Below are 13,894 nucleotides of genomic sequence, written 5' to 3'. Positions count from 1 at the left end.
TATCGTGTTAACAAATGCTAGCAACACTCAACTTTGGCCTGATAACAAGCGACAATGATTTAACACCACAAAAAGACAGCTGACAAAAGCTCTCAGACATGCGTACGACACTGAAGAGCTGCAGGTAGAATTGCACAGAAATACCCTCAAAGAACATCACATTTTGTAGTAATATTAATTTGAACTATTCCACATACAATCACATGTTGATACTGTTATAAATCCTGCTGTCCCGTAGCTGCAGGAGTAAAGGAGAACGCTTTCAGGAGACAAACCATTATCCATAAATAACACAGTTTGATGTTTTGTTTTTTCCTGGTGAGCTAGTTTAGTTGTACCAATGTGGGTTCTGTGTGTGCCAGTATGCTTATTTGTTTTTGTAATTTCATGAACTCTTGGAACTACAAAATAAAGTCAGTACAAATATAGAGTAAATATTATCTTGATAAGGAGAAGTAACAGTCCTTTTCAGTCAAAACTCAGCGAGGTAACAGTCTTATATCAGGCCTTGGCCTACAGTGGGGTGGATTTTGGGCATTTTGTCTGTATGTACTAGGTACTATACTAAACGACTTCTATTTATACTGAACTCAGTGTGGCTTCAATGAGAAATCAGTGTCAGGGTAAAACTGGCCCAGTTCATGGTATTCATGTATTAGTATTATGTTTGAGTCAGAAAACTAAACATCAATTAAGAACTTTTTCTTCTTCATATATATATATATATATATTTTTTTTTTTTTTTTTCTGCAGAGATGTTTTTTTTAAATCACAACTTTACTTTTACTTTTCATCCAAGATAATTTCCATTGTTGAGTACATGAAAATAATATATATATTTTTTATTTATTCACACAATTAAGATTTTTATTATTACACACACAAACTATGATCTTCAGGGCAAGACCCAGACTATATCTACTACAAAACTAGTCCAGAAATTCCACAAAAAGAGAGAGGTTAAAAATGTTTACATTTAGCTTCATAATTCATTTAGCAATCTAGTGTTAAGACCTCACAAAGAAGTCTAAGATTTAATTATTTGATCGCTTAGTTTTGCAAAAGTATTTTTTCCCGCTGCCATTCTAGACTCATCATAGTTTGTAAAGATCACAACAAAGTGGGTGCACTTTCTCCTACGATGCAGTTTGTTTGCTCCTATTATTGCCAATCTCAACACCTGAAGGGAGAAGAACAATTATCACATTTTCAAATAACGATTTTTGATTTGAAATTTAACAAAGTGTGATATGAAGAGGATGGAATGAACAAATTATTTGCTATGAAAAAGTCCATCCTAAAGTCACCAATATAAAAAAAATAACATAAAATAAAATTTTTACATGTTGGTTGGTGTCATACAATGGAAGAATGACACACCTTGTTGCTACCATCATTGGTCGATAATCACAAATAAGGTTTTAATTTGGGAAATAAGTTGAAAACCTTTTCTATAGGAAGGATATTTATTGACATCAAGATGGGCAGAAAAAGTCTTTGAAGTTTTTCAAGATGTGATATCAATTGAATGTAATTGTAATACACAAGACACAGAAGGACTTAGTCAAAACCAGGTTATCTGAGTTTGCAAGTGGGAGAAACCTTACGCCAAAAACAATGGCAAGCTGTGTTATGTACAATCAAGGACCCTTGCCCAGCACATCTCATGGGTCAGTCATGAAGAGGTAAATGTCTTTTTCACATTTCATTTCCTATCAACCAGCATTAACTAGAATAAGGAAAAGAAAGTGTGAATACTATTGCTAAATACTGTTTTTGCCAGTCTCAAATATATTGTGTTTATTTTACAACAAGACTGCCAAGCACTGCTAAAAAATGTTTGCCTATTTGATATGCAACTATACACAATTTACATAACGCACACTTTCACATAGCAGCATTTAACTATAGAATGGCTAAAAGAAAGTGTATTTTCATCTAGGCACCATATAATTTGATAAGACAAAATAAATAAATAAAATAAAATAAAATGCAAATAAAGACTGACTTGTACCCCCCCCCCCCCAAAAGAAAAAAAAAAAAAAAACAACAACAAAAACATATAGCAGACAAAAGGTTTTTATCTGGATGTGTTCAGAGGATGATGAATATCTGTTACCTCTGAAACACAACGTGAGTCACTTCACAAGCGCTTTGAACAGAGAAGATCAAGGGCTATCAAGGTGACTCTCATCGCAAAACCACACTGCAATACAATCCTACTTGCCTCCCTACACACTTTTTAAGGTGCACACAAACACACATGATTTGTCTTTGACAGAAAAATATTACAGAGCTGAATTGAGGCAAAGTTTTTGGCCCTACAGAACTAAGAATCAAGTTGAAAGCATTTCTCTTCAGGCGTTAAGACATTTAAACCGTCAGGGTCGCCTCTAGTCAAAGAACTACAGAGATATTTGTGCCATAGTAACTACAGCAAGACAAACATGTGAAACTTGCTCTGCTCTTCAGTACAGTCTGTTCTCGGAGTTGATTACAGGAGAATACACTTGCTATGTCCCATACGAACTGACTTCACAAAATCCTAAGGAGTACACAGCATTGATCAAGAGTATCAAATTCCAGCTGCTAAGGCAGAGATTATTCTTGTGACGGACAGCTGACAAAGTATTAGACACAGCCTTCACCCCACTTCAAACATTTACATGCCTCACTCAGCTTGGACAGATATTATAATAGGCATGTGGCAAGTGTCTCCCCAAAACCCAAACCTGGCAGTTAGCAGTGTTGCCTTGCTGCAGTTTCGGACAATTTCTCTCTGACATTTTTAAATTTGGAGTCAAGCATCATGCTGTAAAAATTCCTCATAGACACTTAAAGTATAATTCTTTTTTTTTTCACTGATATACACCATTTTACATTCATTATCAGTGATGAGATTGGGCTTAAAGTTTCTGTCTTTAAAAAAAAAAACAAAAAAAAACAACAGTCCAATAATGGAATTAGCTTTAGATTGCCTTGCAAAAATGGCAATGACCAACTAGGAATATGTTCAAACACATTACATCCAAAATCAAACAGTCAGGTGATTATACAGTGTATTTATGTAACAGTCTGAAAACAACAACATACAGTCGTAATACCTCTGTAAAGCTGTGCCACCCACACATTTAAATCAATATTTGCTCCCCTTTTCCTTAAGGGAATATAAGATGTAAATGTATAAAACACACACCCCTGGCTTCCGTCATAATAGTTGCCTCCTGTCATTGTTTCCACTGATGAACAGAGGAAAGTGGCTGGTGAAAGCAAGAGTTCACCCTATAACGAAACATTTTAAATATTACATTGATCACTATCACATCTTCTAGTTCGCCAAAAGCTAGAAGATTATATAATGCTTGTTGTTGAGCACTTATGTAAACCCATTATTTTATTCATAGATATCTTTTTTTTTAATTATTAAAGAATGAATAGTCTTGTTTATAGTTACAAATGTGGATCAGTTTACAGAAGTAATGTCTTGTATTACTTTACTCAGTAAGGCAATGGCTCCAAACCTTTTTGTCCTAACATCCATTAAAATTAAAGAATATTTTGTCAAGATCCATTACAGATTGTAGATGTAAATAAATTCTGTGCCATTCCACTGTTGCTTTTAAGATTGTTTACAGTACAGGCCAAATGTTTGGACACGCTTTCCTATTCATTTGAATGAGAAGGTGTGTCCAAACTTTTGGCCTGTACTGTAGTTTGAATCAACTTTAACTGTGAAATATTTGTAATTTTCACATAAAAAATTAAAACTTAAGAAAAACAGAACTCCGTAAAGCAGAACTACGCTGTTCTTCGGTCTTATGCTATTAATCCTTATATGAGCCTACTTTTGTTCAGTCCTGATGTTTTGAACCACTGACTATCAGGAGCTAAAATGCTATTTGTTGCATCATGCAGAAAAAAGGGGAGATTAAAGGTGAATGTTGGAGGGAAGTTGGTATGTTGACACTGAGTCACTTGTAAAAATGTTTGCAAAATAAAGAAAAAACATTTATTATTATTTTCATCACTTTAGAAAAGATGATAAGCTTTTTCCTAAACCACAAGCCAAATTAACTGACTACAAAAATGTGACTCAGCCGTCAGGTGCACCTCTGAAACAGGATATACACAAAATAAATGGATCTCTTTCTCATCCCATGCCTTGGCTTAAGACCTTTCAAGACTTTGTTTCAGTGATTAAACTTTTCACCTACTAGTCTTGATCTGTAAGGATGCCATTATGTATAAACATCTCACTTAACTCTACTGGCTTGACAAGATCCCACTGGCAGCCTATGACGACTCCACTGTGATAACAGCATCGCTTGTCTTCTGGAGGACAGTGCATGATGATGCGATGTGGACATGCTGCTCAGCACAATGATCACGGAGAGGTGACTTCCCACCGACCGTCCCGCGCACGGAGCAGTCCACACTATCATGCAGTGCATCTGCCTTCTCTTCCCCCTTCACAGCCTCTTTGCGCCTTTTAGTAAAATGCCCCTTCTGTAGCTGCTCTTCTTCCTGTTCCTCTCTCTTCACATGGCAGCGACACACCTCAATACCAGAGTCGCCCGTTAGGCGGCGATGCCGGAAATGATCCTCCTCATCATCCTCTTCTCCATCCTCTTCCTCCTCTTTTTTGTTTGGTTTCTGCTCACCTTTGCTGCTGCAATGCATAAAAATAGCCACATTTGAGGAGGAGAGAGCTTGTTTGGGGAGAGATGGTGTCGGCCTCAGGGTGGGACCATTTGGTGAGGCCTCTTCGTCCTTCTCTTTCTTAGCAGCCATGGCTCCTAGAGGGTCTGAGAGGACAAGAGGATGCACCTGACCAGGAGGGAGGGATGATAACAGGATGAGGGGAGAAAGTGGAAGGCGAGAAGGTTGTGAGGGCCGAGAGTGTAAAGGAAGAGACATTTGGGGAAGTGGAGCTGTGAGTCCCTCACTGCCATTTGTGTAGCGTCTCTGGACAGGTATGACATCTCGAGTAACTACAGGTACAACATCAGGTGATAGTTGTGATGGAGTTGGTGGGGAGAGGGTTGGGGTAAAGGTGGTCCCAGCCTGTGGACACATGACAGCATAGTCACCCCCTGCTTCGCTGGGTGTTGACATGTGGCTGCTGTCGTACGTTTCATCTGTCACCTGGACAGAGAAGGAGGTGCTGGAGGGGGAGGTGAGGGAACATGACTCACAGGAGCAACTGGTGTAGCAGTTGTCAGAGCTCTGGGAGGAAGTCAGGCCACTGGGCCCAGGGCCCAGATAGGGAGGACAGGGGTGGTGGTGATTGTGATGATGTGGGAAAGAGGAGCTGGGACCTCCCATGTTACCTCCCTGCACGGCGAAGACAGAGCTGTAAGGCGGCGGAGGGGTGGTAGGCTGTGCAGCGACCTCCTCATATGAAGGCAATTTGAAGGAAGCCAGAAAACCTGCAAAAAACATTAACTCAAAATAATGAGTTAACCCACTGACAAGTATTATCTCCTCTCCACCGCCATCCAAAAACTATTAACAGCAGATCAACGTTGGGTCATGCTTTTCCATGAGGTGATATGTTGCAGCCTTTTTCTTTAACACTTCAATAATGTCAACAACAGACAATTATGAATTTTTTCTATCATGATAAATCTTCAGAGTTTAACCAGCTATAATAGAAACCAAAATGCTTGGGGCTCATAAGACTTAATTGAGAAAACTTGGAAAAATATACTTGCTACAAACAAGGTTTTCTGTGCAGCATGGGTGGCCAAACAAGCTTCTCTATAAATGACATCAATTTCTTATATTCCTGTTCATGCATTTTGGTTCAGGTGGATGGTTGAAGAATTGTATTGTTTCTGATAATATCTCAGTGGGTGAAGACCATTGCTGTGATATATATATATATATATATAATGTATTGTGTGTAGTGTAATAAGCATTATTTCTTGAACCGTTGTTTTTTTTTTTTATACAAACGCATAAACAGAAGCGTTTACTACGGTGAAAATGAATTAAAGCAACAGAAGTGTAGGCCCATCTAAGTGTAATAATGTTTGAGTTCACTCATAGAAAAGCACCAGACGCCAGAACATACTAAATCTGAAGCTAGCCTGGGCATATAAATATATATATATTAAAAAACATTTTAAATGAAATGAACATACTGAGGTCCAGCATGGAGGAAGGGTAGTTGCAGGCTCCATTATAAGCAATCAGATTGATCTCTCTCTGTCTCTGCTGCTGTTGAATTCTCAGCTTGGCCCGGCGGTGGCGGTATGCACAGAAACAGCTGAAGAGGATCAGTACTGTCCACAAAAGCCAGAACCCTTAAAAAAAAATAAAGGGAAATGAGCAGAACTTTCATGCTCATGGATAGAAATATTTAAGTTGCCTCATTACAATCACAGTGATTATGTGTCACATTATTACATTTTCTCAACCAAACTCTACAACTTTAAATTTAAATCCTAGCTTTGTATGCCATCTGCTGTAAGAGAGCAGGGCAGATAAATCTTTGTAAACATGTACTTGAACCCTCTCCCAACTGCCCAACGCTATATGAGCTTGTGAGTCAGGTTTGTCATCTTGAAGTGATGAAAAATTTAACTAGAAAGTACTGAAACATTTAGCCTAAAACAGATGTATAACAATGACAACGTTTTAGTTTGAGTTATTTTGGTTTAAAATTAAACAAATTACATAATCATGAAAACAAATGTATTTGTTTGATCTTTAATTACCTACACCTTAAGATAGTCATAAGCAACAAATAACAACCGTTTAGGTATTTTTAAAGCATAAGATTTAAAAAAAAGAGGCAATGACAAAAGTAAAATGGCAAATCATTTTACTATTTTAGAAGCTGCTCTTAATATGTCATGACAATGGAAGTAAATATCAAATTCTTCTGTGTGGCTTTACTTAATATCACAAAATATCACCACACTTACACCAGAGTTCATAATAATAGGTACAGCAGCCCGTCTCTCCACAGCAGTGTCCTGTTTCACATAGGTAACCCTGATTGTTGTTCACTCCAGGACAATACTTGGGACTGACTACAGGCTGGCTACCAGAATCCCCCTGCTGCTTCACCACCTATTGGACAACATAGCAAATCACAATGTAAACACAGAGGAAATTATTTTCTTGCAGCTTATAATGCTGTAATGATTCGTGTGGCCATGATTTTCCCTTTCTCAGTATGAGTGTAGGTTCATTGTCAACCTTGGCAAAAGATTTTGATAGTATCATCTTAACTCAAAGCCCCACTTATTAGCATTAGAAAGAGTTTTTAATCAGACAGAACCAGACTAACACCGGATTAACATCTAGTAGTGACAAGCAATAAATGCTCCATAAAAATCTAGCAAGTGGATCTTAGTCTTTGCAAACATTTGTACCAATGATAATCATAGCTGCTTTACTGAAAAAAGCTGTCTGCAGTTGCTATTAACAGGGCTGCAGTTGAGGCTGGAAATGACCTAAGACTGTCCAGTTGCAGACCACAAAAGCAGAAAAATAAACTGAAAGAAATGCTAAAATGCTTGGTTTCACACGAAATAAATCAAAAATATATATTATTTAGTGCAGCTTTAAATTTGTCTCAGACAACAGTATGTTTGATGGCTGCTACAGGCTAAATGAACCTATTCTCCCACCGTATTAATTGGGCGCAAATTAGCCTCTGTCCGAGAAACAGCCTCCTTCTGTGCAACAGCCACCTAAAATGAGAAATGAGAATATTGAATGTTTGACAGACCATGACAAAATTTCACTGCTTGTGGAAAAAAGAGCACAGTCTCTTCAGCAAAAATCATACAGCAAATGGGTGCCAAATCTGTTATGTACATAGTTACCACACATGAGACTCTGAAGTGATAACAAGTAATTATGCATCGCCATAGCAACCACCACTTGGGGACTTCTTTTTTTTTTTTTTTTTTGTAACTCATGTGGACAATGCTCTCTACTATCCAGTGGCATCACATGTTTAGTTGTAGCTGAAGGTCAAGCTTCATACCGTAGCTGCTTCAACACCATCCAGCCACTGCAGGGACATGGTCATCTGGTGGAAGACAGAAAGAGAAAAGGTGCAATGACAATGGAAAAAAATAAACAAAAATTGGAACTGCACATTTCAGATACACATTTTTCTTTACACTTTCAAACACAAATGCATGCAAAACATACACCTGTAAATCAGCGATGACCTTTAAAAGAACCAATACTTTCATCAAATCATATGATATTACTACAATTATTTTTACGTGCAGCATCTCGGTTGATGAAAGGACCTTGATCGATAATAGTCAAAAATCATTTTTGTGCTGTGTTGATGTTGATACTTTATGTAACCTAGATTTATGCTATCCATGTGCAATTCTGTCCATGTGCGCATTTAAAAGCTCCAAAAGTCACATAGACCTCAGTAAATACCAGAACGGCTGACTGTCCATGAAAAGACAAAAATTGCTGCGTGTGTGTATGACTGGGTCTTCTGTTATAACAACAATGGGGACACACAAGGGGCTCTCTACCATGTTTAAAGACCCCCTAACCCAAAAATTTTGTTTTTCAAATTGTTAACATGTCTGTGTAGTGGTTTTGCTACAAGACATTTCAGCTGTGAAGTCTCTAGTGTGCACCATAACTGAGCATTTTAGTTTTGAAAATGCAGTTTCAAAACCAGATCTGAAAAAGTTGGACTCAGTTTTTCAGCTCCTCAGTTGGATTTTATACGTCACAAATCCTCGCAACCAATCCCATGGATTTTCTTTCCCAGTTCATTTACATAATACATGCAAAGACTGGAATGCGGGAGCAACGTAAAACAGACAACAATGGCGAACGCTTGCTCTGTGTTTGGGTATGGAGAGGCTAATCGTGATACCAGCCTTAATCTTTTACCAAAGGTTCATACCACGCGGGAAAAATGGTTGCAAATTATTTGGAATGATAATGTCCCCGAAAATATTCCACCTAAAACGCGGGTCTGCAGCAAGCATTTTGAGGACAGCTGCTTCTTGAGCCTAGCGCACAAACGGATGGGTTTCGCCACGAAGCTCTTGAAGTATGATGCTTTTCCGAGCGTTTTTCCTGGGGTTGCGACAACGGTTGAGAGCTGACACAGCACAAAGCTGTTACTGAGCAACCCAGATCAGGCAGCGACGGTGGGCGGGCACAAGTCTGACGTATTTGCATACTCATGACTATTCATAAAAACCTGAATTTTTCAATGAGGGAGAAATAGTGGACGTGTTTTTAGCTTATTTGAGAGCTTTTTTAAACAAATCTTTTGTGGGAAAGCTATTTCAATCGAAAAATAGTCATAGCAGAGCATTTTTACATATAATCTTTGGGTTAGGGGGTCTTTAACACCAGGATTGCAGCTGTGTAAATGAGGCCTCTCCTGTTGACAATTCCTCTTGGTTATATAGTCAGCATGAGGAACAATGATAGACCAAGACTGCAGTGTGTGTGTGAGATCACAGCTGCTGTCTCTTTATAAAGTACCACATCACGCTGAGCTGAATTTCAAAAAGCAACCAGCTCCACACACAGCTTTGAGGCTGCACATGTCACTGTAGTAGTAGTAATTTAAAGCTGCAAATAACAAATACGTCTCGAACACCTGATGTATCCACAGATTTATTAAAATGCATAATTTATCATTATGTGGCACTTTGGTGGAAGAGCAATGTCTGTTGAAGGATATACAGGCTCAAAAAAAGCCGCTCTCCATCGGACAGAGTTTCTGTAAGATATTAATCTGGTGGTAGGCAATAATATATGACCTTGAACATGTGATCTTCCATGCTATTATTGCAGGTTAAATGATTTGAATTTGAACTACTCAAATAGCTCTCATAAAATATAAACATGTTTTACTACAAAAGTTTGTTCATGTAATAAATAAGCAAAACTTTGGATTTTAATAAGAAATTAGCTGACAGGAGACTAAGTAGAATATAAATATCTGCAAGTATTCAGGTCAATTTTGAGTAACTGTTACTTTCTATTTTTCAGTGACTTTGCTACAGCAAACTATAAATAAATGAGATCCGTCAAGCTATGTGTTTTTGATATGTGCACACCACTAGCTGCAAAGTTGAAGTCAATCAAAACCTCACGTGGTTAACATGACTGTGTTTCTATGCTATTACGAAAGTCACAGTGAAGAGGGGAAATATTCTGCCGTCAGTGATGTTGAGCTGAGTTCCTGTGGTAAGCCCACCACAGAGCCCTGAGTGTGAATGAGGATCTCATTCAGGCTTTCCTTCAGACCATAGACCAACCACAATTTCCGTCTCTGAGGTCCCAAAGGTTTTTCACAGCACAGAAACAAATGAAAGGTAAAAAAAAAAAAAAAGAGAGATGATGGCTGAATGGCGATATGCAAACTTCTGTAAGCTGTGACGAAGAGGACATTGGCTTTACTGATGCTGGCTGAAGAACGGAAAGTGAAAACCTGCCAAAAAAAATGTTGATTTTAGACTATTATCAAGGATGTTAAACTATAAAATTCTCAGAAATTTATATAAAATTTACAATAAAATTTCTAAAGCTGTATCAATCTACTGTCATGATGTGGGTTGAGGTCTGACTGAATATATTTACTTCTTGGAAGCAAAGAAATGACATGCAAGAGTATGAGCAGAACAGGGAAACCATTACAGATTTCCTGTCGTGAAAGTCTGATAAAGGTGTTAGTTGCAGTGTCCTGACTCGACAGTAAGCTATTCCTCTGCTGGACATGCAGCCGTACATTAGACCTATGAGACTGTGAGTGGTCTGGCAGAAAAGGCTCTTGTAAGCACGCTTGCATAAATTAGTGTTAATCCCCTGATGCATTGGACAACACCACAAGTCAGAAAGTCACAAACTAACATGGAAATCAATATTATAATCAATTTCTTCCAAAGAAAGTTGACAAAGTCTGTGTCCTGCCCATGTTTAATTTGATTTAAGTCACATTTGGACAATTTCAGGATATTTGCAAAAGTATGTCATGATTGTTGGTACATTTTGTGATGCGTTTGAGTGCCATGACCTTCCAAACTTGTGCTGTGTCTTGACCCCAGCATCACACACAGCCTTCCACTTTGGACTACAAACAAAACAGTAACCACGACTGACTGACTTTACTGAACACAAACCATTTGCTGTAGTAGCGCCGAAAAAAATGCAGCTATTGTATGGATAAATGTGCCAAAAGAAACAAAAGAAATGCAAAGACAGGTTTGCACACGACAACAAGTTGTTGCTGCTGCAGCAGCAGTAACAAACAACAACACAGGCTGGCATGACAGGATGGCAGCATGTTGCTCTGCAGCTCCTGACAGCGGTGCGTTACCTCCTCCGCCTTCAGCCCGAGGCAGAAAGTCAGCTTGTTCTCGGGATCCATTGCCAGAGCTGAACGCAGAGCTAAACGGCAGGAAGGCGGACACGCAGAGGCGGGCTGTCGCTCCGCTGAAGCCCCATCACCGCTGACCCGGTTTCACGGACACGGCGGCCTCCTGATCCGCCATTCCCCCGCCCCCGGACTGACGGACCGACTGACAGGCGGAGGGACGGTAACCACCTCCCAGACCGGCGCCCCGACCGGCGGTCTTATCTTGGTCGGCGCGGTCGGCTTATCAACTGCGGTTTGCCGTAGTGAAATGATCTTTGTTTTGGTGGAGAGGGCCGGAGCTGAGTATGATGTCATGCCTCTCCAGCCCCCCATCTACTTGTATGGGAGCACTGCGGCTTTGATTGGCCGGAGCTCCCAGCAACAGCCGCACAGAGGCTGCAGCTGCGGCCCTCTGTTCACACATATATGCTCTGTCAACCACCGCAAAGCCAATGGTCGATGGAAACTACAGTATGTTCCACTTACAGCAGAAAATAAATAAGTCCAACAACAATGAGGATAACACGATAAAGCTGGTGGATGGGTGTCATGAAAAAAAAAACCCTGAAAGATTATTATTATATATATAATATTATTATTATATCTCGCGCAAAATGAACAGGGTCTGTATTTGTTTGCAGACTATGGGAGATCCTATCTGGACCACAAAACAACTAACTAACAGTTGGCTATGACCACTTCTACGTTTTCATACATGGGCATTATAAAGAAAGGTCTCAAAAAAAAGTACTTAAAATTTGGCTGACAAGCTGGATTGACTTGGTAGCCATTTAGATAAACACACAAAACAAACAAACAGAAAATGTACTTAATTTCAGGCAAATGCAAAACTGCAAACAGCTGTAGGACTTGGTTGTCTGTGTGTGAAGAGTCGAACCTGCATGAGCTGAATTCAGTAACCCCTTGGGTCCTTTCAAGAAACTGACTTTTAAGGTCAAGGTCAAAGATGATAACATCCCCAAAGCTTTCAACAGTAACTGCATATGTAGAGCCTTCAAATTTTATTTTAAATGTACATATTGAATTGGGGTTGATGCTACACTGCCGAGCCAAGATTATGATGTAGAGGTGGGCCAGCCCTTAAGCCTCTCCTGTGTGGGATTCCCTGGGCTCCTATGGAGGCCTAATGATGTTGACAGCCTTAGCAATCCAGAAAACATGCCCCTTTCTCCCCTCTTATCTTAATCTTCATGTTCAAACATCACTGGCAAGTTTTTTTTTTTTTTTTTTTTTCAGTTCATTCTGTGTCGGGGGCAATTTACAGGAGTTTCTTGAATAAAACAGACTTAAACAGACTGATGAAACAGCTGATGTTTATGCAAAGTGTAACAGAAGTAGCCTTTTTTACAGAATACATTGTAATTTGGTGATATAACAATTGGTTCATTAACTAATCCTGGAAATATAACATATATAACATGTATGACATATATAGCATATGTAACATATATATGTGTGTGATGTGGTGACTTAACCTCAGCTATGCAAACATTCAATGAAACTTCTTGTGCATCTGTTTGAACAGAATTATATTTACATGTCCATGTATTCTTGATTCAACCAATGAGCAAATAGCATAAATTCTGACGTGATATAAATTTTATGTTGCTGCCTTGACTAATAGCTCACGGAACAGGGTAAATATAAATCCAGCAGTACATCAGTGGTAGCCTGTCTCCTGATCACAAGAGGGCAGCAGACTACATGATATTGCATTTTGCAATTGTGCTCTGAAGTGAGATCAATGACCAGAGGCAGAAAAGTAAGACTTCAGCTCAGGAACCATTATGGTAACTTGTTTGTGTTAGTCCATCTGCACTAAAGGGGAACAAGGAAACTCCCCAGTACAGTCCACTGCCCTGCCTTTATTGTTTTCTCCATACTTACTTGTGGTTGACATTCCTCACATTGTCACAGGTTGAAGTTCTTGCCCACTAGTTTTGGTTGTGCAGTCACGTATAAACCCTGTAAAGCATGTTAAATGCAGCATTAGTAATAAGGGTGTGTTACAGGTTGTTCAGGAGTGTTATGTTCAAACCGTTAAACAGGTGTTAGTTTGCTGTCTAACCCCACAACCTTTCATAATATGTTAGCCACATCAGACAGGAATTTACAGGAAACAGCCGTGTTATGTGAAAAGTTGTCTAGCATAACTCTCAACAATTTGCATGAGTGAGATACAATGGTGGGCACTAGGGTATTTTTAAGTCCACTAATTTAAATTCAAGAGAATTATGTTGGACCAAATAGGAAGGGATGAATGAGACATAAGAAGCTGGAAAATCTAGGTTAATATACCTCTCCCATTTCATCCTGTAGACATGATGAAATGATAATGATTTCAGATTACAGTAATATTTTCAAAATTGTAAGAAAAGGAATTTGGTCAAAAGTTTCTTTTTTATTTTTCTTTTCTCACCAACATAATGACAGTGGCAAAGCACACGTCATCTGTTCCTGCACCACTTATACATGCAAGTATCCACCCACACATGA

At 39.0% G+C, this 13,894-nt stretch overlaps 1 protein-coding gene across 1 annotated transcript; it reads right to left on the bottom strand.

Annotated features, from left to right (window-relative positions):
- Window positions 1-3,961: 3,961 nt before the first annotated feature.
- Window positions 3,962-11,612, bottom strand: LOC115048701 (uncharacterized). The gene is made up of 6 exons (XM_029510397.1): window positions 11,339-11,612; window positions 8,006-8,050; window positions 7,644-7,706; window positions 6,933-7,080; window positions 6,147-6,308; window positions 3,962-5,429 (listed from the first exon to the last, which is right to left on the bottom strand). The coding sequence occupies exons 1-6, from the start codon at window positions 11,387-11,389 to the stop codon at window positions 4,294-4,296; spliced, it is 1,605 nt and encodes a 534-aa protein (XP_029366257.1). The 5' UTR covers window positions 11,390-11,612; the 3' UTR covers window positions 3,962-4,293.
- Window positions 11,613-13,894: the final 2,282 nt, after the last annotated feature.

Source organism: Echeneis naucrates, chromosome 1, assembly GCF_900963305.1.
Source record: "Echeneis naucrates chromosome 1, fEcheNa1.1, whole genome shotgun sequence".
Classification (NCBI taxonomy): Eukaryota; Metazoa; Chordata; class Actinopteri; order Carangiformes; family Echeneidae; genus Echeneis; species Echeneis naucrates.
The sequence above is the reverse complement of the archived record's forward strand: the minus strand, read 5'-3'. Positions and strand labels throughout refer to the sequence as shown.

Coding starts and splice junctions, on each gene's coding strand:
- LOC115048701 (XM_029510397.1), bottom strand. CDS start 11,389: ATGGATCCCGAGAACAAGCTGACTTTCTGCCTCGGGCTGAAGGCGGAG. Junction 7,081..7,643: donor ATTTGCGCCCAATTAATACG/GTGGGAGAATAG, acceptor GTTGTCCAATAG/GTGGTGAAGCAGCAGGGGGA. Junction 6,309..6,932: donor CTATTATTATGAACTCTGGT/GTAAGTGTGGTG, acceptor TTTTTTTTTAAG/GGTTCTGGCTTTTGTGGACA.